At 37.9% G+C, this 27,075-nt stretch overlaps 1 protein-coding gene across 5 annotated transcripts in view; it reads left to right on the top strand.

Annotated features, from left to right (window-relative positions):
* KLHL13 (kelch like family member 13) overlaps positions 1–27,075 on the top strand; it is a 283,984-nt gene that overhangs the window by 132,307 nt on the left and 124,602 nt on the right. Inside the window, exon 1 of one of the 5 annotated variants that reach the window (XM_074323705.1) lies at positions 25,411–25,803. The exons of 3 other annotated variants lie outside the window; for them this stretch is intronic. In XM_074323705.1, coding sequence (XP_074179806.1) covers positions 25,724–25,803 — 80 coding nt within the window. In that variant the 5' untranslated portion in view covers positions 25,411–25,723. Of the gene's footprint in view, positions 1–25,410; positions 25,804–26,107; positions 26,403–27,075 lie in introns of those variants that run through there. One more of the 5 variants, XM_074323704.1, reaches the window with a different exon arrangement.

Genomic DNA, 27,075 nt, shown 5'->3' with positions numbered 1-27,075 from the left:
GGGAAAGTGTGACGCGTTTCCCTCCAGGACTTCATGTGGCCGCTTGAGGCCGACTCCTTTCAGCTTGATTAGGGGAGGGGCCAACCTAACTTGTCAGAGGGGACAAGCGGGGACCAGAGGCCCCACGTGGAACAGTCCATACATTGGTCCCCTTCTAATGTGCAGAGGGTTTTGGCTCTAGTTGACACCGGTACCCACTGCAGTCTTATTTGTGAGAAACCCTGGCTGTGCCCAGAAAGTAGATGGACATCGAGGGACACCCCCTAGGACATTACTTGAACTGGACTAGAACTTTTTCTCGTGAGCTGGGTTCCTGACACAGGGCCCCTCGCGGAAGACGCTTGTTGCGTAGATTGTGAGGCAAGACCCTGTAGGGGTGGAGTGTGGGGACAAAGTCCCAGAGAGCAGTTTCCAGGCTCTCAGCCTCACATGGAAAGGTGCTGGCTCAGTTATTAGATGGCCATGCACTGTTACCAGTTAGCCATTAGCCACTAATATAACTGCCGAGGCTACGCCCGCGGGTTGGTTGGTGGTTAGTTGGCAGAGAAGCAGACTGTGGATTGCAGCTAGCAAGTGGGGTTAGTTGTTGGTTGGCAGAGCAGCGGATGGTGGATTGCAGGTAGCAAGTGGGGTTGGTTGATTGGCAGAGAAGTGGACGGCAGATTGCGGATCGTGTGGCTCCTGCTTCCTGTGTCTCCAACCCAGCCATCAGCGAGAAATAGTGGTATGAACCCCCTATCCATGGCTCTGTGGGTGTTCCTTTTTGGCCTCACCATGTCCTGCGTTCTTGTGCGGGGAGCAGGAGCTGAGTCCCTGCATGACAGGTACTGTGACTGTACTTGATATTCCCTGGGCTGTGACCACCTTGAGGGGTAGGGAACTGGGCTCAGGTTTGAACTTCCAGCCTAGATACAAGGCTTGTTACAAAGTAGCTGCTTATTAATTGTTTGAGTGGAGGAATGAATGGCCTCTGCCTGTAGAAAGTTAGATCTTGATTTTGGAAGTTGAGGTGAGCACACGAGGCAAATAAGAACAATGTGTGTAAGTGCTATAAAAGTTCAGAAAAGAGGGCATTTAGTGAGTGTTAGAGAAATTAAATTAGGCTTCAAAAAGTTAGAGCTTGATTTGGAATTTCAGAACAGCCAGAACTTGTGTGAACAGAAGTGTGGCCACAGTCTAGGCAAGGGGAAAGTTTTATGAGTTGAATGGTTGCTAGCAGAAGAAAAACATCTAACATCTCCAAAACAGAGGAGAGACCAGCTTAACTAGGGTGTGTTTGGTGTGGGGAGGCTGGGAGGGGAAGTGGGTGGTGGGGATGGGGAGGAGGTATATGTAGAAAAGTTCCCAACCTAATAACGACGAGTATTCTCAATGTTTATCTACAAATCATTTGTTCATCATCATATACAGGATGGCAAGGCTTCTGGCCATGTCCCAAATATTGTATTGAACCTACTTAAGTAGCTGATATATCCATGGACAGTACTAGCTTGAGCTCCAGGACCTGGGAGCAGGTGGTTGGAAAAGGCATGGTGGATTCTGAGCTAGAAGACACTGAGTAGTAGAGGAAGTTGAGCTTTGTTGTTCTCCTACGACCCTTTCTGCACCCTTTTCTATATTTCAGTTTCCCTTTATCTCTAGATGTAATTTCTCTACCCCTTAAGATCCCCCACAACTTCCTTCAAATAGCACCCCACCAAGGTTGCAAGGATTCCAACAGTCTTTTCCATTCCCTGAGGGCAACAGCTCTTTGCTATTTGAAGAAACCTGACTGAACTCATTCACACCAACTTGGAAATAAACCTTCTCCTGGCAGCTGTACTTATAATTTTAACAGGCTTCTTTTTAACTCAGATGAACCTGTAATTGCTGGAATTTCCGGCAACAGTACAGAACAAACAATGAGAAAGAAAGAGAGGAGAGAGAATGGAGAGAGGGGAAGATGGGGTCATGGGTGGATGGATAGGGAGGGAGAGAGGAGGAAGACTGAGAGAGTTTGCTGTCCACACTGTAGTAGATATTTTGGGACACTACCTCCCTCGCCCCAAATTGTTTCTGTATATTCCTCTCTTGATTCTATAGAAATAATAAATTGGATATTTAAAAAATTATAGCTCCCATGGCATTCTGGGTAAAGGGGTTCTGTGTTTTCAAGTTGTGTGCAAATCTGGGATGATCTATAATGTGAAATAGGGTTGAATAAATAAAGCGGGCTGGGGTTGAGGGGATCTTGAAAATGGAGTCTACAAATACATCCACACAAATAAGGAGTCATGGAAGGTTTTTGAATAGAAGATTGAGATGATGAAAGCAATGAGGAAGGTGCAATTAATTCTAAATTTTGGATTAGAAATGATGGGGTATTAAAGTCACCTTTAGCTTGGTTAGTATATACAGAATCCTATTTTTTGCTACCATTTTTTTCATTGTTCTGGGACTTCTTCCTTTAACTGTTAGTGTTTGCCTCCCTAGCTGGCTGACTGCTTATGACTCTTGTATTTCCCACTAGCCCACAGGGACTTACACACTATGTTTTTGTGTCCCAGTAGCAAAATTCAAGTCCAGTGTTAGCAAAACACAGCTCCCTTTTATAAAACCACATTACTTTCTTTAAAATAAAAACTTCCCACCTTTCTAATGTACCCCAGAACACACCAGAAGATAGTGGTTAATGATCTACATCAGTTAGCCCTCACAGCTGCAGAAGCCTCCACCCCCACCCCATGTATATGTGAAACCTGGTTGTGAATAGACTCTGCCCTATGGGGAACCCCATTGTCTTTTATTCTTTATATTGTTCATTATGCTAACATCCTTGATATTGCTACCCTGCCAGTTTGCAAAAGGGGGAGGCCAGGAACTGCGGTGAGAAAAGGATTTGAGACATTTCCTTAAGCCTAAAGTATAATTATCATATTGGAACAGAAGGTTCATCGGTCTTTAATCAAATATGTATATTTTTTTCTATTTTGAAATTTATAGGGGCTTGTTAGCATTGGGCCCTCCTGTGCTTCATTTGTGTATTTTCCTCTTGAGTGCTCACCATACCATTTAAATTGCTAGGTATTGGTGATGTGCAGTGGCTTGCTTGGCTGAATTCACTGTTTTATTTGTTTGTTCAATCTAGTTAGCAGTTATTGTTAAAATTGGATTTTGTGGTTTGCTCTTTCATCATCACTGGTTACGATAACTTAATGGGATCCAACAATTCAGAGAATATGCTTTTATCCTCTTCAATTAGCAGTCTGTAGAAATGATTGGTTCTAAGAGATGCTATTTCATATTTCAGTGTTCACTGGTCTTGGTGTTGACAAACTAGTGAAGTGCATTTCTTCAGTTTGCAGCTTTATCAATACTACTATCTTGACTTAGACAAATGATGATTGACATTTCCCTTTCTTATTGTAGTTAAGCATTTCCTTTGCTCGGTTTAGCTTAGCAGTCACTTTATCTCTCAGTTTTATACCTACTGTTCTGGCCACCCTGCTAGGTACATACAGGGTCTATCACACAAACATCAAAAGGAGTCGTTTAGGTATACTGTTTGTAATTGTAGTTTTTTATTTGTTTCTTACATTCATATTTTAGTTTAGGAAGGATAAAAAGCCTTTAATGATTTCTTGTTTAATTATCATCTGAAAACTTTTCTTAGTCTTGGAGTAGAGAACCTACCTCTGCTGACTTGATTTCACCAAAATTGCTTCCTACAGTTAGATTACTATGTGACAGGCACTGAGTTATGTGTAATAAAAACAATAAGGGAAACCCAACCGCAGCTCTCAGGAATTTATAGGTTAATCTATAGTTTACAGAAACAATTATAATCCAAAGTGATAGGAGCTATAATATTCAAAGTGCCATGGGAGTTTGGAAAACCTAGCACTGGAATCTGCTAAGGGATGTGAGGGAAGGTTTCATGGAAGGAGACAATGCTTGGACACTTAAGTATGACTAGAAATTTTCTTGGTAGACAAGGAGGGCCAAGAATTCCAAGTGGAGAGACTATATATGGGAAACCACTGATGCATGAGGGAGTATGGAACATTAGGTCTATGCCAAGAAATTGCTAATTGAGGGATAAAAGGGAGCTCTGTGAATTGGCATTGGGAAGGTATTTCTGGCCTAGGTACAGGTTGATCATTCTGCAAATTTAATCATACAACATTCTATATCTTTCATAACCTATTCCTCTGTTCCTCAAGGCTTTTACTTCATCAGGGTAAGTGTGAAAAGACCTTTTCAAAATCCTTTTTTGGTGGTATTTAGGAGTCGTATTTGTGGGTTTTTTTCCCCCCTAAAATAAATATTAATACAATACAGAGGTGACTAATGAACACTAAATTAGGTGTCAGGGGACCTGAATTCTTGTTTTCCAGTTCTTTCAGTAGCTATGTCACTTGAGCCAAATCATTTAATAACTGTTTCTGCACTAGTAACATGGGACTATTAACACCTGTGTTGCCTACCTACCTCAGGGTCAGGGTGAAAATGAAAATGAGACTTTTAAAAATTAAAAGGTATAGTAAACTTTTTTACTTGAAATTCTGCTGGCTGAGGCTATCACATGACGTTTGAAACACGTCAGGTATTTCTTGGAGTATCTGGATAGGAAAATTACGTTGGAAAGTAATTGACAAATAGAAATATTCTGACTTCCTCATTAACTCCATATGTCTGCCCTTTTGTCTGTGGAATGTAATTTAGATTATTTCTATGTTTCCAAACTAACATGATAAAATTTCCTTCTTTCCAATGGTCTATCATGTATATCTGAAGGCTTTTCAGAATCTCACTATAACTATTAAGTAGTAATTGATTGAGACTTTGGTAAGTAAAATATGAGTTGGTATATGTTGTCAATCCTGGGTAATTGATATCTATTAGGTAATTTGAATTACTCATGAATTACCCTCAATTATTTGTGTTACCATGTAGTGGTATGACCTGAGTTTTGTTACATCTTAGGGATATATAAGATGGTTATGATTCATTCAAGTAGGAATGGCCTTCTACTTCCTTTGCCATTTTCCCTAATGAAATGACAGTACATCCAGAGTTATTAGTAACAGCAAAAGGCATTTCAACTCATTTTCTTCTACTTGACCCCACTTTTCCCATGAGATTGAGTGGTAATACTACTGGAATCCAATAATTCACCTGAAATATGAACTTCTGGGCTGTAGGAACATGAGCAATTGCTCCCAGTATAAATACGCCTGACCAACCCTTTTTTAGATCAATGGTTCTCAAAATCTATCATCCAAGGATATTTCTGCGTGACAGAAAACTCTGTAAACCACTTAACTCTTCGTGCTCTGAGCCATCTTACACCAGAAGAAAGCAGACGAGTATTGCTATGGATAAGATAACATGATGGTATTTTACATGGACTGTAAATGAATTATTTCTACTAGACTAATATAGACCGTATCATCAAAATCACTAATATTATGAGACTTATTGCGGACAACTAGGAGGTAGTTATTCCCATCTTTTCTCACTTTACAACTTCTAGATGAACTAGTTCATTTGAATGTGGATGAAACACCTATTCTAGTTCAAAGTATAATACAAAATGATTATTGCTTTTTGGTTTTTGCCAGGCCTCAGGGAAATACTCGCAATTGTTCTGTTTTCCACAAATCTAAATGAGGAAATAGTCTGGTGTATTTTCTCTTTGTTCTAAAATCCATGGTATCATTGATAAATAGTGTAGAAACATCCTGAAGAATCGGTGGTTTAAATTAGTTTTATGTCTCCTAAGTACTGCTATTTTTTGAAGATTTCTTGAGAAAAGTATGGCATGTATCCCAAAATCACATTCTCCATTTCTTTCTCATTTGAATTTTTTCCTTACAAGTTAGTGGAAAGGAAAGTGGTTAGTTTTTACACTCAATAAACACGAAGGAAGGTGAAGACAGCTTTTATCTGGGATATTTCTAAATCATTGGGAGAATATTTTCTAGTATTTACTGCTTTTTGAAATTACTGGCAGAATCCTCTTAACCCACGTTAACATAAAGTGGTTGAACAAATGAAAATATTTTTTTATTGTCTACATAAAAGAAAGCACTATGGTTTTTGCATCCCTGAATAAATCTAAGAGATTATGTATACATAAAAAAGGATGCAACAAAGCTGAATGATAAATGCCAACATCAAGGAAAGCTTTTCTGAGTATTTGACACTGAGCATAATGGGGTGTGGTTCCATAGGGAGAGAACACTAAATATTTACACCTCAGGATACGTTTCTCTGGTAAAACTTCTTGTCCTAGATTAATCTCCCAGCTAACACTGTTATCCCTTTCTTAACACATCCCCATCTTACACTGGGATTTTCTCTGTTAATATCTCATGAGGTTCTAAACCTTAACGATCCAGTCAAACCCCTATCTTCACTCTCCCGTCTCTTTCTGTGTCTTCATGAATTCCTTGTGCTTATTGTATGGACCTGTAGTTGAATTCTCTTGGTTTACTGTAAATGGTAAGATGCAAGCACAGTCCCCTCCTCCCCCAAGAGCTTTCCCCCCAGAGATCACAGCTCTGTCATTCAGCTGTTTTGTTAGTATCCTTTCTCATCAATTCTCTGGAATTTTAGAACCAGAGCTGTGATGTATAGAGCCAGAAATGTCGCATACTCGTAGTAAAACAGAGTTGCTGCTCCATACAGATCCACTTCTCTTCACAATTCAGATTCTTTTGTTTTCCAGCTTGAGAGTGGTAAAAGTTACTGAGATTAGTATACTGTATACTGTGTGCTTTCTTAGGCAACTTACCCCCAGGCTCTGATTTTTGCCTTCCTGTCATCTCCTCACCGTCTTGCTTCATTTTATAGGCTAAGGACCAAAAAGTTTTCTTCAACATTGTGTGCTAAACATTAGGAAGAATGCATGGTTTAATGAACGAACATTTAAAAACTATAGACTCAAATTACCATGGAAGACATCACAGAAAAAGAATGGAATTTGAGCTGGATCTGGAAGGCTGAGTTCAGTTTAGAAAAGTGAAGAGGGGGAGAGATTTCATGCAGGAGGACCTCTAGAGCAAAGGCCAGAAACAACAAAGCAAGCTTGTGAGATATGGAATGGGAAGTTGGTGTTAAGGGATACTAGACGGTGAATTCGAAGGGTAGATTGACCAGCTTCTAGTGATTTCTTAGTGCTGCGCATAGTTGCTTGATTGATTCCTGAAGTGATCCACTCATTCAACAAATGGCTTCTCACAGCACAGAGGATAAAATCCAAAGTGGTGTGGTTTCTCTATATCTTAAAATTCACTCCCCTCAACACTGTGTATCCTAAACTCGATATTTTGTGCTGTCTGCTTCCTCACTCAACTAGGAGCTTCCTGAGAACAAGAGGTTGTGTCTTATTTTCCTTTATATGTATACCACCTAGCAGAGTACCCACCTAACATGAAGCAAGTTCTTAACAAATATGTGTTGAGTAAAATATTTATTGAACACTTTACGTCACGTATGGTAGTATTTTTTAAATATACAACTCACACTTTAATTAAATTCATAATATAAGTAAAATTAAAAACTATTGTAAATATTAATAATACTTTATATTTTGCATGTGTTTTATGGTACACCACTACAGACACATAAAAGTAGAATTATCTGGTAGGGACAAGTTATATTACATATTTTTGAAAAACAAAACTGACATAACCCATCACCAACTTTGTGGGAAAATGACAGGTACAAGTTCTGGTACATTAGGAAGTTAACTTTAAAAAATATGTTCATAATCATAATTTGGTATATTTGAGTATAAAAACAGAAATGGTTTAACTCTCATTAAAATAACTTAAAATTTCTCTAAATGTACAATTGGCAGAAAGATGAACCGTCAGTTAATGTATGACAAATATATCAGTCGCTTACATTTCCAAATATTGAAAATGCTAGGTGGAGCAATTAGAAAGAAAATCTTTTCTGAAGAGAGGTATAATTAAATGATCCTTATACTTTTTATCACTGAAAATTGAGATTCTATTTCAGTTGCTACTTGGCTCTGGTAGGGAAAAGTCTGAACCATTCATTCAAAATAGAATAACTTTATTTTCCATTTTGCACATAGCTGTCTAAGTGATCTTTTTGAGAATGAAAAAAATATTAGCTTTTATTTGTGATTCAAGTTCTAGCATGGGTTATCCCTAAATGAATACTAGTACACTGGCACAAGTGGTCTTCAAAATTTACACCATGTGAACATATTTTATAAGTCACCTAGGTCCTTCGGGTGACTACAGTTTCTTGGATGGGAATTCGAGATAGACTTATCACAGAACAAATTCCAAGGTACAGTACATTGTGTTAAAGTAAGTCTCCAGAGTATTCTGGAAATACAATAATAAACTGCTGTGTCTTTTCATGTTTACTGAAAACACACACAATTATATCAATTCTTTCTACCTTGGGTCGCTGGATACACATCTCCCCAGAAAACATATGTTATAGATACTATTGATAACTTAGCTTTAAGCAATTATTTGTTAGTATCACTGTTCTTTATTTTATGGCTTTTAAAACATCAAGTCCTTAAATATTTGGAAAGTATTCACTATTTTCTGATAGTTCACACACAGAAAAAATGATGTCAACATCAGTTTGGAAAATCATAAAGCCTTAAAAATCATTTTTTAAAAAAAGGAACAGAAATTAAAGGTACAGAAGTGAAACAAGCAATCAAAACAATTCACTTAAAAATTCCATACATGATCCGCTTAACAAAATGTATAGTTGTATTTTAAGTAAGCCATCTAGAAGCAATGTGATCGATAGATTGAAGACGGGAGATGCAGAGAGACCAGTTATAGGTATTTTTGAAGTAGCTCATTTGTTTAAAAAAAATCAAGGAAACCCTAGGGAGTAGATTCCTGAAAAATTAATAAAGAGTAAAGGATAGGACTTAATGACTGGCTACTAGAGGCACGAGGGAGGGAAGATTTAAAGATAATAAAGATTTAAGGTAATATGACAAACAACAGGACAGTGACCCTTGAAAAAATCAGGTTACTTTCAGGTAAGCATGTTGTTTTTTTCCTAAGTCCCATCTCCTGGTGTTCGTATTTGCCTCATTCCACCTTTGCCCTGAAGATGAACACTTTGTTCCTGTTTAGTTTACTGAAACTGAAGCTCAACATTTATGTGGTTCTGATCTTCATATCTGATGGGGAGTTAAGATATGAAATATACATAGTTGAACCACAATGACTACAATTTCATATCAAGGAAAGGTGTGCAATGCATAGGTTTTTGAATGTATTAAAGCGTTTCTGCTTTGGGGAACTACATCTGAAGTGTTATACCAGGCAAATGCACTGGGGTGCGCTACGATGTAGCAGAGCCTAGCTGTGCATCACAGCTCTCAACTTTAAAACTCCAGAGAATTTGATGAGAGAGGGATCCACAAGAACATGACAAATGATGAGAGTTCAAACCTTAAGAGAAAAATGGGCTTATTGGTAAGAGACCTTTATTTGCTGCTGTCACTCATTCATTAAAGTAACAAGCCTGTTGTTTTTATATGTGGCTGTGAAGTGCTGTACAAAAATCCATTTTATATGTATTGTAGAATTCAGGAGACATATTGGTAACCATGCAAAATCATAGAAAGCACGTATAAAGCTTGATTTTAAAAAATCACGAAGGAAATTTTACTTTATTATAGACTGTGGTATAGATTTATTTATATAGCTTAAATGTAATACAGGTTTAGAAATTTATATACATATATGTATAATTTATATGTATACATATAAATTTATATGCATATAAATTTCTAAACCTGTATTACATTTACATATATTAAGTTAAAATAAAGGATAGTGACTTGTGTAGATACATAATTTCACTCAGTTACCAGAAGGTGGCACACCAGATTCTTCTTAAATACACAAAAGAAAGGAATATTAATAGGAATATAAAATAAGCTGTATTTAAAGATACTTTAAGCAAAAAATGTATAATTGTTATTTTCTTGGTGAGACTTTGTACTAAAACATGACAAATACAAAATTAACTCATTGTAGCTTTTTATGATTCAAAAATAATAATCTAAGTATATAGCGTTTTAAAAGTAGACTTTGAAATAGTATTGCCAATAAGAAGAGACTGTTTTGAATTTACCATTCTAAAAAGGAAATAAAATACTTGCTACCTACCTTTTGCATAAAAAGTCATTAGATTTAGGATATTTTGTATAAGGTCTCTGCCAAGGTCTTTTAAAAGATGTTATTGGGCTATGACCTTGATTTAGTTGTGACTTTAATAATGAAATAGTGCTTGTAAGATGACCCAGAAAAAATCCCAAACTGTTTATTTTGAAGAAAAAATTAGATAAATATAATGCTTACTAATGTTTACTTTGCATAAGCTAATGCCAACATAAGTGAAATAAATGTAAATAAATTCGGTTTTGTGTTTGAGCTCCTCAAACACCTGCCAGCTTACTTTAATTTTTTAACTTTAGTTTTTTAGAGAGCTGACTGCATATACTGCAGTGCTTGTGCATATACTGAGGCAGTACCAGAAGTATGTTCATTGTTGCTTTTTGTATTAGCCCAAATGAGTTAGATATATAACCAGACTTCACAAAAACAAAGTCTTCTGTTTGGAGACAGTACATCTATTTATATGTTTTTATTAAATATAAGCAGTATGAAAATGAGAAAATTGGTAGTAAATAACCTAGAAGAACATTAGCCATCTGTTCTCTGAAAGCTTGTAATGTGTGTCATTTTGCGTTCAGGTTTTTATGGCAAAACAGTATATCAGCTAAGAATTGAACTTTAGGCTTGCAAGGCTAGAAAATGACAAAGCAGTCCAAGGCCGAGTATATATTTACTGGAAAAGTGTTTAATTCTGTCTAAACTTGGCTAGTTTAGTCTTCTAGATCAGCTGCCAATAAATGTTGTATTTAATGTCAATCTTTTTTTTTAAATTATATTTTATTAAATTTATTGGGGTGACAATTGTTAGTAAAATTACATAGATTTCAGGTGTACAATTCTGTATTACATCATCTATAAATCCCATTGTGTGTTCATCACCCAGAGTCAGTTCTCCTTCCATCACCATATATTTGATCTCCCTTACCCTCATCTCCCACCCCCCACCCCCCACCCCCCTTACCCTCTGGCAACCACTAAACTATTGTCTGTGTCTATGAGTTTCTGTTTCTCATTTGCTTGTCTTGTTCTTTTGTTGTTTTTGGTTTATATACCACATATCAGTGAAATCACATGGTTCTCTGCTTTTTCTGTCTGACTTGTTTCGCTCAGCATTACTCTCTCAAGATCCATCCATGTTGTCACAAATGTTCCTATATCATCTTTTCTGACTGCCGAATAGTGTTCCATTGTGTATATATACCAAAACTTCTTTATCCATTCATCTATCGAAGGACATTTTGGTTGTTTCCATGTCTTGGCCACCGTAAACAAAGCTGCAATGAACATTGGAGCACACGTGTCTTTATCTCTAAATGTTTTCAGATTTTTTGGGTAGATACCCAGGAGAGGGATTGCTGGGTCATATGGCAATTCTATTCGTAATTCTTTTTTTTTTTTTTAATTTTATTTTATTAAATTTATTGGGGTGACAATTGTTAGTAAAATTACATAGATTTCAGGTGTACAATTCTGTATTACATTATCTATAAATCCCATTGTGTGTTCATCACCCAGAGTCAGTTCTCCTTCCATCACCATATATTCGATCCCCCTTACCCTCATCTCCCACCCCCCACCCCCGCCCCCGTTACCCTCTGGCAACCACTAAACTATTGTCTGTGTCTATGAGTTTCTGTTTCTCATTTGTTTGTCTTGTTCTTTTGTTGTTTTTGGTTTATATACCACATATCAGTGAAATCACATGGTTCTCTGCTTTTTCTGTCTGACTTGTTTCGCTCAGCATTACTCTCTCAAGATCCATCCATGTTGTCACAAATGTTCCTATATCATTTTTTCTTACTGCCGAATAGTATTCCACTGTGTATATATACCACAACTTCTTTATCCATTCATCTATCGAAGGACATTTTGGTTGTTTCCATGTCTTGGCCACCGTAAACAAAGCTGCAATGAACATTGGAGCACACGTGTCTTTATCTCTAAATGTTTTCAGATTTTTGGGTAGATACCCAGGAGAGGGATTGCTGCGTCATATGGCAATTCTATTCGTAATTTTTTGAAGAACCTCCACACTGCCTTCCATAACGGCTGCACCAGTCTGCATTCCCACCAACAGTGTATGAGGGTTCCTTTTTCTCCACAGCCTCTCCAACATTTGTTACTATTTGTCTTGTTGATGATAGCCATTCTGACTGGGGTGAGGTGATATCTCATTGTGGTTTTGATTTGCATTTCTCTGATGATTAGTGATGTTGAGCATTTTTTCATATGTCTATTTGCCATTTGTATGTCCTCTTTGGAGAAATGTCTCTTCAAGTCCTCTGCCCATTTTTCAATTGGGTTGTTTGTTTTTTGTTGTTGAGTTGCATGAGTTCCTTGTATATTCTGGATACTAGCCCTTATCGGAGGCACTGTTTGCAAAAATCTTCTCCCATTCAGTTGGTGGCCTCTTTATTTTGTCAATGGTTTCTTTTGCTGTGCAGAAGCTTTTAAGTTTCATATAGTCCCATTCGTTTATTTTAGCTTTTACTTCCATTGCCTTTGGAGTCAAGTTCATAAATGCTCTTTGAACCCAAGGTCCATAAGATTAGTACCTATGTTTTCTTCTATGCAGTTTATTGTGTCAGGTCTTATGCTTAAGTCTTTGATCCATTTTGAATTAACTTTGGTACATGGTGACAAATAGCAGTCCAGTTTCATTCTTTTGCACGTGGCTATCCAATTCTCCCAGCACCATTTATTGAAGAGGCTGTCTTTGCTCCATTGTATGTTTTTAGCTTCTTTGTCAAAAATTATCTGTCCATATTTATGTGGTTTTATTTCTGGGTTCTCAATTCTATTCCATTGGTCTATGTGTCTGTTTTTCTGCCAATACCATGCTGTTTTGATTATTGTAGCCCTGTAGTACAAGCCAAAGTCAGGAAGTGTGATACCTCCATTATTGTTCTTTTTCTTAAGATTGCTTTGGCTATTCGGGTCTTTTGTGGTTCCAAACAAATCTGATGATTTTTGTTCTATTTCTTTAAAATATGCCATTGGGATTTTGATGGGGATTGCATTGAATCTGTATATTGCTTTGGGTAATATGGCCATTTTAACTATGTTGATTCTTCCAATCCATGAGCACGGAATGTCTTTCCATTTCTTTGTGTCTTCTTCAATTTCTTTCAAAAATGTCTTATAGTTTTCAGCATATAGGTCTTTCACATCCTTGGTTAAGTTTATTCCTAGGTATTTTATTCTTTTTGCTGCAATTGCAAAAGGAATTGTCTTTGTATTTCTTTTTCTGAGATTTCATTGTTAGTATATAGGAAGGCAATGGACTTTTGTGCATTGATTTTGTAGCCGGCAACTTTACTGTATTCGTTGATTGTTTCTAATAGCTTTTTGGTGGAGTCTTTAGGGTTTTCTATATATAGCATCATGTCATCTGCAAAGAGTGATAATTTAACTTCTTCATTCCCAATTTGATGCCTTTTATTTCTTTCTCTTGCCTGATTGCTCTGGCAAGGACTTCCAACACTATGTTGAAAAGCAGAGGTGATAGGGGACATCCCTGTCGTGTTCCTGAACGTAGAGCAAAGGGCTTCAGTTTTTCTCCATTAATTATGAGATTAGCAGAGGGCTTGTCATATATGGCCTTTATTATGTTAAGGTATTTTCCTTCTATACCCATTTTATTAAGTGTTTTAATCATAAATGGATGTTGTATCTTGTCAAATGCTTTTTCTGCATCAATTGATATAATCATATGATTTTTGTCCTTTATTTTGTTTATGTGATGTATCACATTGATGGATTTGTATGTTGAACCATCCTTGTGCCCCGGGATGAACCCCACTTGGTCGTGATGAATAATCTTTTAATGCATTGTTGTATTCGATTTGCTAGAATTTTATTTAGGATTTTTGCATCGGTATTCATTAGAGATATTGGTCTGTAGTTTTTTTTTTGTGCTGTCCTTACCAGGTTTTGGTATCAGGGTAATGTTGGCCTCATAAAATGAGTTAGGGAGTACTGTCTCTTCTTCAATTTTTGGAAGAGTTTGTGCAGAATTGGTATTAGATCCTCTTTGAAGGTTTGGTAGAATTCACTAGTGAAGCCATCTGGTCCCGGACTTTTGCTTTTGGGAAGGTTTTGGATGACTGATTCAATTTCACTGGTGATCGGTCTGTTTAGATTTTCCAGTTCTTCATGGTTCAGCCTTGAAGGCTATATGTTTCTAAGAACTTGTCCATTTCTTCTAGGTTGTTGAATTTGGTGGCATATAGTCCTTCATAGTATTCTTGGATGATCCTTTGTATTTCTGTGGTGTCCGTGATAACTTCCCTTTTACGTTTCTGATTTTGTTAATCAGTGTCTTCTCTTTTATCTTAGTAAGTCTAGCCAAGGGTTTGTCAATTTTGTTAATCTTTTCAAAGAACCAGCTCTTTGTCATATTAATTTTTTCTATTGTCTTTTTGTTCTCTATTTCATTTAGTTCTGCTCTAATTTTTGTTATTTCCTTTCTTCTGCTGACCTTGGGTTTTACTTGTTCTTCTTTTTCTAGTTCTTTAAGGTGTAACATGAGGTTATTTATTTGGGAGTTTTCTTGTTTCTTGAGATAGGCCTGTAATGAGATAAATTTCCCTCTTAAAACTGCTTTCGCTGCATCCCAAAAATTTTGGTAGGATGTATTTTCATTGTCATTTGTTTCTATGTATCTTTTGATCTCTCCTCTAATTTCTTCTTTGACCCAGTCCTTCTTTAAAAGTATGTTGTTTAATCTCCATGTATTTGTGTTTTTCCGCTTTCTTTTTACAGTTGATATCCAATTTCAAAGCCTTGTGATCAGAGAATATGCATGGTATGATTTCAATCTTCTTAAATTTGTTGAGACTGATTTTATGTCCCAATATATGGTCTATCCTTGAGAATGTTCCATGTACACTAGAAAAGAATGTATAGTCTGATGTTTTAGGATGAAGTGCTCTATAAATGTCAATTATGTCCATTTCATCTAATGTGTCATTTAGGGCTACTATTTCGTTATTTATTTTCTGTTTGGATGATCTATCCATAGCTGTCAATGATGTATTTAAGTCCCCTAGCATAATTGTGTTTTGGTCAATTTCTCCCTTTAGTTCTGTTAGTAGTTGCTTGGTGTATTTCGGTGCTCCCTGATTGGGGGCATAAATATTGATGACTGTTATGTCTTCTTGTTGTACAGTCCCTTCACCATTATGAAATGTCCATCTTTGTCTCTTGTTATCTTTTTCACCTTGAAGTCTGTTTCATCTGATATCATTATGGCTACACCTGATTTTCTCTGGGTACCATTTGCTTGGAGTGTCAATTTCCACCCTTTCACTTTGAGTCTATGCTTGTCCTTGTAGCTGAGATGTGTCTCTTGGAGACAGCATATGGTTGGGTTTAGTTTTTTGATCCAATCTGCTACTCTGTGCCTTTTTATTGGTGAGTTCAGTCCATTTACATTTAGGGTGATTATTGATATGTGAGGATTTCCTGTCATTCTATCCTTAGTTTTCTGGTAAGGTTGTGTCTCCATTGTTTCTTTGCCTTTTTGTTGTTGTCTATTATTTCTGTGTGGTGGTATTCTATGATGTTTCCCTCTGTTTCTTCTTTTATTTCAGTATATATTTCAATTCTGGATTTATTTTGAGTGGTTACCCTTAAGTTTATGTAAAAGAAAGTTTGATATTTAGAGTATTCCATTTTCTTCAGTATGCTTACTTTCTCCATTCCCATATTCGGTTCAGGCCTTTACTCTCCCCTTTTTGAGTTTTGGTTGCCACAAATTGTCCCTGTTGATGGTGGTCGAATAGCCTCCTTTAGTATTTCTTGTAGTGCAGGTCGTGTATTAGAAAATTCCCTCAGCTTCTGTATGTCTGGAAAGGTCTTTATTCCTCCTTCATATCTAAAGGATATCTTTGCTGGATATATTATTCTTGGCTCATGGTTTCTCTCTTTCAATAGTTTGAATATTTGGTTCCACTCCCTCCTGGCTTGTAGAGTTTCTGCTGAAAAATCTGATGATAATCTAATGGGCTTTCCTTTGTAAGTTACCCTCTTCTTTCCTGGCTTCCTTGAGGATTCTTTCTTTGTCGTTGATTTTAGACAGCTTCAATACAATGTGCCTTGGAGAAGGCCTGTTGGGATTGAGGTAACTAGGTGTTCTATTTGCTTCTTGGATTCGAGGGTCCAGTTCTGTCCACAAATTTGGGAAGTTCTCATCGACAATTTGTTTGAATATATTCTCTGTTCCCTTCTCTCTTTCTTCTCCTTCTGGTATGCCCATTATTCTTATATTGCTCTTTCTGATGGAGTCAGAAAGTTCTTGTAGAGTTCTTTCATTTCTTTTAAGTCTCAAGTCTCTTTCTTCTTCTATTTGTGTCATTTCCAGGTTTCTATCTTCGATGTCACTGATTCTTTGCTCCATCTGGTCAACTCTACTACCTAAGCTGGTTATTTCATTCTTAATTTCTTCTATTGAGTTCTTAATCTCCAGAAATTCTATTTGGTTCTTTTTAAGATTTCAATCTCTTTCGTAAAATGCTCATGCTGTTCTTTGATTGAGTTTCTGAGTTCCTTTAACTGCCTATCTGTGTTTTCTTGTATCTCGTTGAGTTTTTTCAGAACTGCAATCTTGAATTCTCTGTCATTTAAGTCACATATTTCTGTATCTTTAAGTGCCTTCTCTGGAGATTTTTCACTTTCTTTCTGAGCAATCTTGTTGCCTTGGTTATTCATGGCGATTACTGGTTTACTATTTCTCTTCCTAGACATCTACAGGAGTGACTTCTGCAACAGGTTGATAGAAAGCAGCCTTTCTTTTGTTTGCCAGTACTTATTGGTAGAATGTTTTATTATTTCTCCAACTGCAACTTATTTTTCTTCTCCCACACAATAGTGCTATGTTTTCTCTGCACTATTCCAACTTCTCACACAATGGGGGGAATCCCTGGGAGACGGGCTTCTCCTCTGTTAATAGTTCGTCTAGGTCACAGGGCGCAGTGTCCCAGTGGGTATGCGGAGAGCTTTTGATGTTCCAAAGCTCTTCCAGCTCCTGATTCCGAGCCCGTATGTTTCAGCAGTTCTGTTTACTCCTGCAGGGATCCGCCCAGATAGGTGGGGCCAGGGGCGGGGTGAGCTGTGAGAGGTGGCCCAGAGCAATGGCAGCGACCACCACCACAGCCGGTCCTGCTTCCACAGCTCTCTCCCTTTGCTGGAACTAGTTGGGCTGTGAATTTGTGTTTGCGGCCCACAGTTCTCAAAACAGCAACTTTTCTGTTGTTTTGATCTGACACTGCTACTGTTTCGCTTCTAGCACCGGGCAGGTGGGGGCGGGCGAGCTCTGGGAGGAGGGAGGCGGCCAGTCTCAGTGCCTAAGGCTCCATTCTCTGCTCGGCAGTGCGGGCTTAAACCACCGTTTTCAGCCTTTTCCCTCAGTCTTTTCTCCGAGGTCTCTGCCGTGAGCGTTGGGTTCAGCCGTGTTATATGCTGCTCCCTCAGCCCTGTGGAGCCCTGGCTGAGCCCTAGCAGTCCGATCTCCCGCAGCTGCGGTAGTTCCGGGAAGCAGCGAGCTCGGCACACTGAGCGAGGTCTGCGTCCTGCGCCCGGCTCCGTCTCCCGCTTCTCCCTTTCCTCCTCCCTCCACTGTGAATCTCCCACCTGTAGGTGATTTCAGTCAGTAGTGGGCCTCTTCGTGTTGCCTGTCTGCTGTGCAGGGAGTCCTTTGTGGAGTTTTTGTTGTTCGATTCTTTGTAAATTCCAGGGGAGCTTTACAGAGGCTCACCTCACTCCGCCATTTTTCCGGAAGTCCCGTAATTCTTTGAGGAACCTCCACACTGCCTTCCATAACGGCTGCACCAGTCTGCATTCCCAACAACAGTGTATGAGGGTTCCTTTTTCTCCACAGCCTCTCCAACATTTGTTATTATTTGTCTTGTTGATGATAGCCATTCTGACTGGGGTGAGGTGATATCTCATTGTGGTTTTGATTTGCATTTCTCTGATGATTAGTGATGTTGAGCATTTTTTCATATGTCTATTTGCCATTTGTATGTCCTCTTTGGAGAAATGTCTCTTCAAGTCCTCTGCCCATTTTTCAATTGGGTTGTTTGTTTTTTTGTTGTTGAGTTGCATGAGTTCCTTGTATATTCTGGATACTAGCCCATTATCGGAGGCACTGTTTGCAAAAATCTTCTCCCAGTCAGTTGGTGGCCTCTTTATTTTGTCAATGGTTTCTTTTGCTGTGCAGAAGCTTTTAAGTTTCATATAGTCCCATTCGTTTATTTTAGCTTTTACTTCCATTGCCTTTTGAGTCAAGTTCATGAAATGCTCTTTGAACCCAAGGTCCATAAGTTTAGTACCTATGTTTTCTTCTATGCAGTTTATTGTGTCAGGTCTTATGCTTAAGTCTTTGATCCATTTTGAATTAACTTTGGTACATGGTGACAAATAGCAGTCCAGTTTCATTCTTTTGCACGTGGCTATCCAATTCTCCCAGCACCATTTATTGAAGAGGCTGTCTTTGCTCCATTGTATGTTTTAGCTTCTTTGTCAAAAATTATCTGTCCATATTTATGTGGTTTTATTTCTGGGTTCTCAATTCTATTCCATTGGTCTATGTGTCTGTTTTTCTGCCAATACCATGCTGTTTTGATTATTGTAGCCCTGTAGTACAAGCCAAAGTCAGGAAGTGTGATACCTCCATTATTGTTCTTTTTCTTAAGATTGCTTTGGCTATTCGGGGTCTTTTGTGGTTCCAAACAAATCTGATGATTTTTTGTTCTATTTCTTTAAAATATGCCATTGGGATTTTGATGGGGATTGCATTGAATCTGTATATTGCTTTGGGTAATATGGCCATTTTAACTATGTTGATTCTTCCAATCCATGAGCACGGAATGTCTTTCCATTTCTTTGTGTCTTCTTCAATTTCTTTCAAAATGTCTTATAGTTTTCAGCATATAGGTCTTTCACATCCTTGGTTAAGTTTATTCCTAGGTATTTTATTCTTTTTGCTGCAATTGCAAAAGGAATTGTTTTTGTATTTCTTTTTCTGAGATTTCATTGTTAGTATATAGGAAGGCATGGACTTTTGTACGTTGATTTTGTAGCCAGTAACTTTACTGTATTCGTTGATTGTTTCTAATAGCTTTTTGGTGGAGTCTTTAGGGTTTTCTATATATAGCATCATGTCATCTGCAAAGAGTGATAATTTAACTTCTTCATTCCCAATTTGATGCCTTTTATTTCTTTCTCTTGCCTGATTGCTCTGGCAAGGACTTCCAACACTATGTTGAAAAGCAGAGGTGATAGGGGACATCCCTGTCGTGTTCCTGAACGTAGAGCAAAGGGCTTCAGTTTTTCTCCATTAATTATGAGATTAGCAGAGGGCTTGTCATATATGGCCTTTATTATGTTAAGGTATTTTCCTTCTATACCCATTTTATTAAGTGTTTTAATCATAAATGGATGTTGTATCTTGTCAAATGCTTTTTCTGCATCAATTGATATAATCATATGATTTTTGTCCTTTATTTTGTTTATGTGATGTATCACATTGATGGATTTGATGTTGAACCATCCTTGTGCCCGGGATGAACCCCACTTGGTCGTGATGAATAATCTTTTAATGCATTGTTGTATTCGATTTGCTAGAATTTTATTTAGGATTTTTGCATCGGTATTCATTAGAGATATTGGTCTGTAGTTTTTTTTGTGCTGTCCTTACCAGGTTTTGGTATCAGGGTAATGTTGGCCTCATAAAATGAGTTAGGGAGTACTGTCTCTTCTTCAATTTTTGGAAGAGTTTGTGCAGAATTGGTATTAGATCCTCTTTGAAGGTTTGGTAGAATTCACTAGTGAAGCCATCTGGTCCCGGACTTTTGCTTTTGGGAAGGTTTTGGATGACTGATTCAATTTACTGGTGATCGGTCTGTTTAGATTTTCCAGTTCTTCATGGTTCAGCCTTGAAGGCTATATGTTTCTAAGAACTTGTCCATTTCTTCTAGGTTGTTGAATTTGGTGGCATATAGTCCTTCATAGTATTCTTGGATGATCCTTTGTATTTCTGTGGTGTCCGTGATAACTTCCCTTTTACGCTTTCTGATTTTGTTAATCAGTGTCTTCTCTTTTTATCTTAGTAAGTCTAGCCAAGGGTTTGTCAATTTTGTTAATCTTTTCAAAGAACCAGCTCTTTGTCACATTAATTTTTTCTATTGTCTTTTTGTTCTCTATTTCATTTAGTTCTGCTCTAATTTTTGTTATTTCCTTTCTTCTGCTGACCTTGGGTTTTACTTGTTCTTCTTTTTCTAGTTCTTTAAGGTGTAACATGAGGTTATTTATTTGGGAGTTTTCTTGTTTCTTGAGATAGGCCTGTAATGAGATAAATCTCCCTCTTAAAACTGCTTTCGCTGCATCCCCAAAATTTTGGTAGGATGTATTTTCATTGTCATTTGTTTCTATGTATCTTTTGATCTCTCCTCTAATTTCTTCTTTGACCCAGTCCTTCTTTAAAAGTATGTTGTTTAATCTCCATGTGTTTGTGTTTCTCCCGCTTTCTTTTTACAGTTGATATCCAATTTCAAAGCCTTGTGATCAGAATATGCATGGTATGATTTCAATCTTCTTAAATTTGTTGAGACTGATTTTATGTCCCAATATATGGTCTATCCTTGAGAATGTTCCATGTACACTAGAAAAGAATGTGTAGTCTGATGTTTTAGGATGAAGTGCTCTATAAATGTCAATTATGTCCATTTCATCTAATGTGTCATTTAGGGCTACTATTTCGTTATTTATTTTCTGTTTGGATGATCTATCCATAGCTGTCAATGATGTATTTAAGTCCCCTAGTATAATTGTGTTTTGGTCAATTTCTCCCTTTAGTTCTGTTAGTAGTTGCTTGGTGTATTTCGGTGCTCCCTGATTGGGGGCATAAATATTGATGACTGTTATGTCTTCTTGTTGTACAGTCCCTTCACCATTATGAAATGTCCATCTTTGTCTCTTGTTATCTTTTTCACCTTGAAGTCTGTTTCATCTGATATCATTATGGCTACACCTGATTTTCTCTGGGTACCATTTGCTTGGAGTGTCAATTTCCACCCTTTCACTTTGAGTCTATGCTTGTCCTTGTAGCTGAGATGTGTCTCTTGGAGACAGCATATGGTTGGGTTTAGTTTTTGATCCAATCTGCTACTCTGTGCCTTTTTATTGGTGAGTTCAGTCCATTTACATTTAGGGTGATTATTGATATGTGAGGATTTCCTGTCATTCTATCTTTAGTTTTCTGGTAAGGCTGTGTCTCCATTGTTTCTTTGCCTTTTTGTTGTTGTCTATTATTTCTGTGTGGTGGTATTCTATGATGTTTCCCTCTGTTTCTTCTTTTATTTCAGTATATATTTCAGTTCTGGATTTTTTTTGAGTGGTTACCCTTAAGTTTATGTAAAAGAAAGTTTGATAATTAGAGTATTCCATTTTCTTCAGCACGCTTACTTTCTCCATTCCCATATTCCGGTTCAGGCCTTTATTCTCCCCCTTTTTGAGTTTGGTTGCCACAAATTTTCCCTGTTGACGGTGGTCGAATAGCCTCCTTTAGTATTTGTTGTAGTGCAGGTCATGTATTAGAAAATTCCCTCAGCTTCTCTATGTCTGGAAAGGTCTTTATTTCTCCTTCATATCTAAAGGATATCTTTGCTGGATATATTATTCTTGGCTCATGATTTCTCTCTTTCAATAGTTTGAATATTTGGTTCCACTCCCTCCTGGCTTGTAGAGTTTCTGCTGAAAAATCTGATGATAATCTAATGGGCTTTCCTTTGTAGGTTACCGTCTTCTTTTCCCTGGCTGCCTTGAGGATTCTTTCTTTGTCGTTGATTTTAGACAGCTTCAATACAATGTGCCTTGGAGAAGGCCTGTTGGTATTGAGGTAACTAGGTGTTCTATTTGCTTCTTGGATTCGAGGGTCCAGTTCTGTCCACAAATTTGGGAAATTCTCATCAACAATTTGATTAAATATATTCTCTGTTCCCTTCTCTCTTCTCCTTCTGGTATGCCCATTATTCTTATATTGCTCTTTCTGATGGAGTCAGAAAGTTCTTGTAGAGTTCTTTCATTCCTTTTAAGTCTCAAGTCTCTTTCTTCTTCCATCTGTGTCATTTCCAGGTTTCTATCTTCGATGTCACTGATTCTTTCCTCCATCTGGTCAACTCTACTACCTAAGCTGGTTATTTCATTCTTAATTTCTTCTATTGAGTTCTTAATCTCCAGAAATTCTATTTGGTTCTTTTTTAAGATTTCAATCTCTTTCGTAAAATGCTCATGCTGTTCTTTGATTGAGTTTCTGAGTTCATTTAACTGCCTATCTGTGTTTTCTTGTATCGCGTTGAGTTTTTTCAGAACTGCAATCTTGAATTCTCTGTCATTTAAGTCACATATTTCTGTATCTTTAAGTGCCTTCTCTGGAGATTTTTCACTTTCTTTCTGAGCTATCTTGTTGCCTTGGTTATTCATGGCGATTACTGGTTTACTATTTCTCTTCCTAGACATCTACAGGAGTGACTTCTGCAACAGGTTGATAGAAAGTGGTCTTTCTTTTGTTTGCCAGTACTTGTTGGTAGAATGTTTTATTGTTTCTCCAACTGCAACTTATTTTTCTTCTCCCACATGGTAGTGCTATGTTTTCTCTGCACTATTCCAACTTCTCACACAATGGGGGATTCCCTGGGAGACGGGCTTCTCCTCTGTTAATAGTTGCCTAGGTCACAGGGCGCAGTGTCCCAGTGGGTATGCGGAGAGCTTTTGATGTTCCAAAACTCTTCCAGCTCCTGATTCAGAGCCCGTATGTTTCAGCAGTTCTGTTTACTCCTGCAGGGATCCGCCCAGATAGGTGGGGTCAGGGGCGGGGTGAGTTGTGAGAGGTGGCCCAGAGCAATGGCGGCGACCACCACCACAGCCGGTCCTGCTTCCACAGCTCTCCCCCCTTTGCCGGAACTAGTTGGGCTGTGAATTTGTGTCTGCGTCCACAGTTCTCAAAACAGCAAATTTTCTGTTGTTTTGATCTGACACTGCTACTGTTTCGCTTCTAGCACCGGGCAGGTGGGGGCGGGGTGAGCTCTGGGAGGGGAGGGAGGGGGCGGCTAGTCTCAGTGCCTAAGGCTTCGTTCTCTGCTCAGCAGTGAGGTCTTAAACCACCATTTTCAGCCTTTTCCCCTCAGTCTTTTCTCCGAGGTCTCTGCCGTGAGCGTTGGGTTCAGCCGTGTTATATGCTGTCCCCTCAGCCCTGTGGAGCCCTGGCGGTGCCCTAGCAGTCCGAGTTCTTCCCTCTCTCGCAGCTGCGGTAGTTCCGGGAAGCAGCGTGCTTGGAGCACTGAGCTAGGTCTGAGTCCTGTGCCCGTGCGGCTCCGTCTCCGCATCTCCCTTTCTTCCTCCCTCCACTCGCGCGAATCTCCCACCTGTACGTGGTTTCAGTCGGTAGTGGGCCTCTTCGTGTTGCCTGTCTGCTGTGCAGGGAGTCCTTTGTGGAGTTTTTGTTGTTCGATTCTTTGTAAATTCCAGGGGAACTTTACAGAGGCTCACCTCACGCCTCCACTTTTCCGGAAATGTTTTGTATTTTTAAATGTTTGAGAATTCTTCAGGTTTTTGGAGTGGGACTTTCCAAACTTGTTTGATGAGTACATGTGTGTGTGTGTGTGTGTGTGTGTGTGTGTGTGTGTGTTTGTGTGTGTGTGAGAGAGAGAGAGAGAGAGAGAGATAGAGAGAGAGAGAGAGAGAGAGAGAGTATATGTGTGTATTTTTCCTTCTTGGTGTTTGCAACAAGTTGTTACTGCTGATTGTACCTGGGACCTTTTTGCTTCATAACTATTAAGAATTATTACACGAAGCCTTCTAATATAAAATATTGAGTATGGTTTATTTGTATTAGTTGTGATTTCTTTAATCTCTTAATATATTTTTGCCACTAAGGCATCTATAAATCCTCCTTTCTATGATTCATTTGAAGATGCCTATGAGTTAGTTATGTGTGTGGGTACTAAAAAGATTTGGAAACATAATTTAACCCTCTAAGATGCTTGAGTGGGTTTTTGGGTGGTTATTTGTGTACGGTAGATTGAATAAACATTATTTGCTAAGTAGCAGTGGCTGACATCTGTTTAATATTTAATAAAGTTTATGCATTACTGGTCAATGTTTCAAAATAAGCTTTCACTCTCTGCATATATGTATGAATGTGTGTATGTGTATGTATATGCATAGCATATACATATATGTTTGGGTTTCATAGGAAAGTACTTTTTCCCTAAATATTGATTGTGTCTTGAAGAAGGTACTCATAATTTACCTTAGCTGATTTCAATTTTTATTTCTGGTATTTTAAATTATAGGTTGGAATTTTTAAAAGTAGTATGTTTCCATAGAAACATTGATCTGAGATTTTTTACTACAAATGAGAAATCCTCTTAAAGGTCTAAATCTCAGTCTTTTAGAAACTAGTTGTAATTTGGAAACAATATCTGAAAGCCAACTACTTATGTTGGAAGAAAAAGTTTATTGTTTGGATATAAACATGAAAGTAAATATGAGCTCTTTGTCACTACAGTGATTTTTTTTTCAAGGTAGTGGTTTTTGTGTCATTGGTGGTCTGCCTTTACTAAGTTTGCATTGATGAATCAGGATAATTCTGTAGAAGTGGAAGGGTGCTATGAAGGTAGATATTTAGTGATGGCAGCATGCCTACATCAGAAATAAAATTCTTCAGCCTGTAAATAAAGACTTCAGCATAATGCCAGTTTGTATTGTTTTCTGGTGTTAGAGCTGTGTTGAAAATTTGTGATTTTGGTGCTTTAAACAGATAATTAAAACACGGAGTCACGTTTAGGGACAATTAGGATACTACTTTCTGGCATTATTTTAAAACAATATAGATGAACCCTATATTTTCCATTGCTTTCATGAAATACCTCAAGTGGCCTTTGATAGCAGCTTTAATTTTTGAACCTTCTTGTCAGTCAATAAGAGGTTACTGGACTTGCTACCGAGCCTTGGAATTGTCCCTGATGGACACCTGCCTGGCCAGCAGCATTGGTCTCTCCTCTAGGCAATTTGTGAGCTGTTTAGGGGTGGTGGTAGGGGGGGGAGAGTGAGCGGGGTTGAACGGGAGAGAAGGGGAAGGCAGCATTGAATGACGTTGTTGATAACGTCCCTCCGAGGACTGCTATTAAGAGCACACTACTCTGTTCCTCTGAGCCGCAGAAGACAGAGTGATATTCGTATTACCACAATCATGTTGTAAATGTATGAGATTTTGCTCATCCCGTCTTGGAAATAAGAATAGGGAAAAGGAGAGCAACTTGAATCAGGAGCTACTAGAAGAATGTGCAGAGTTCTGCAGCAGTTTATATTTGTTCTTACATTTTGCCTTCTTCTAACTGGAAAGCAGAGAGACTGGCATTTTTTTAAACGGGATTTTCCCATAATGGCATTCTTGTATTGTGTGGCCAGAGCTTGCACAGGAGGGAAGAAGGCTGCCGAATTTAGTCACTGATCTCTATTAGCTGTGGCCTAAGGCTATGCTGAGGTTTATATCCCATTTGTATTGTTGCAGCTCAAAAGAAGAATGTTCAGAGGATGACAAGTGTATTCTGAGTAGGTACGTTGTTTCATTTTCATGTGAAACCCGTCTATTTTTGTTCTGCTACTATTGGTCAGAAATCAGGTTAATAGGTGCAGAATATAATATAGTGCTGCAGTATCCCTGTTAAGGTAGAACAATGGTAATGCAAGCTTAAAACAACAAAATAGAAAACAAAACCCTAGCTGCTTTTATTAAATAAAGCTGCATTGTGGGATATGGACAGTGCAGTCTTAAAAAAAAATATACTGCAGTCAACGCTTTCCTAACGAGGTGGCACTATTGTTGAGTTATAACGATAGAATCGTCATATTACTTTAGGGGACAGGAGGATTTAAAGGAGGTACCTTGCAGCCCTATTTTACAGATTGGAAGCATCGGTTTAAGGGCACTGGCAGAATCATTTCCTTGTTCTCAGAGGCAGCCACTGCTGTGTCAGTACTCTGTGGAATGGAAGTCCTAGTTGGTAGTCCGTTATGGAAACGCTGTTTACTGTTGTTGTAGTACCGTGGTGACAACATGCCATTGAAATGGAAAACAAGCTCTCCTGCTATCTGGAAATTCCCAGTTCCTGTGCTTAAAACATCCAGGTCAACTCCACTTTCTCCAGCCTACATGTAAGTGAGAGAAAATAGGATATTAAAGTAGGATTTCATTCATGAATCAACCTTGTGGCAAAAGAGGGTAAAAATCCCAAACAGCAACATCCAAAAATGCACAAGATTAAAAACCTCAAGCTTGTTTATATTAAATATATTGGCATGGCCACATTATTAACCATTGTTTTATTTTCTGAGAAATTTATATTTATGTTCATTTAAAGTGCCTAATGGTAATTTAATTACTAATACGAAAGTCTAAAGGTATACCTAAGGAATTACATAAGGATAAACTTTAATCTTTCACACTGGTTGGCTTTGTTTTGAATTTTTGTATGTTTGAAATACTTAAGATGACTTCTTTTGTGCAACAGCACAAAAAACTGCTGATGCTTCCTGTTGGTGTGTGTTAAATATGGAAATGTTTTCTGTAATTTTTTGATGAATTTGAAACATTCAGAGTTAACACATTGATAAAAAAATGAATCTTTTAATCAAGACTTTTATACTTGAGCTTTGTATGAATATTAATAGGTTTGATATGTCTTTCCCAGTTTTGTAATTCAGGTTCAGAAGTGTAAGTTTGAATTTGTGCAAATTATAGTTCTATGAATAGTTATTTATATACATGGAGTTAAAAAGTATATTATACAAATGTCTATTTTAGAAGTATATTGGGAAGGTTAGAATT

This window comes from Rhinolophus sinicus, chromosome X (assembly GCF_036562045.2).
Source record: "Rhinolophus sinicus isolate RSC01 chromosome X, ASM3656204v1, whole genome shotgun sequence".
Taxonomy (NCBI): domain Eukaryota; kingdom Metazoa; phylum Chordata; class Mammalia; order Chiroptera; family Rhinolophidae; genus Rhinolophus; species Rhinolophus sinicus.
Note: the sequence above shows the minus strand (reverse complement) of the source record. Positions and strands in the feature narration are given on the sequence as shown.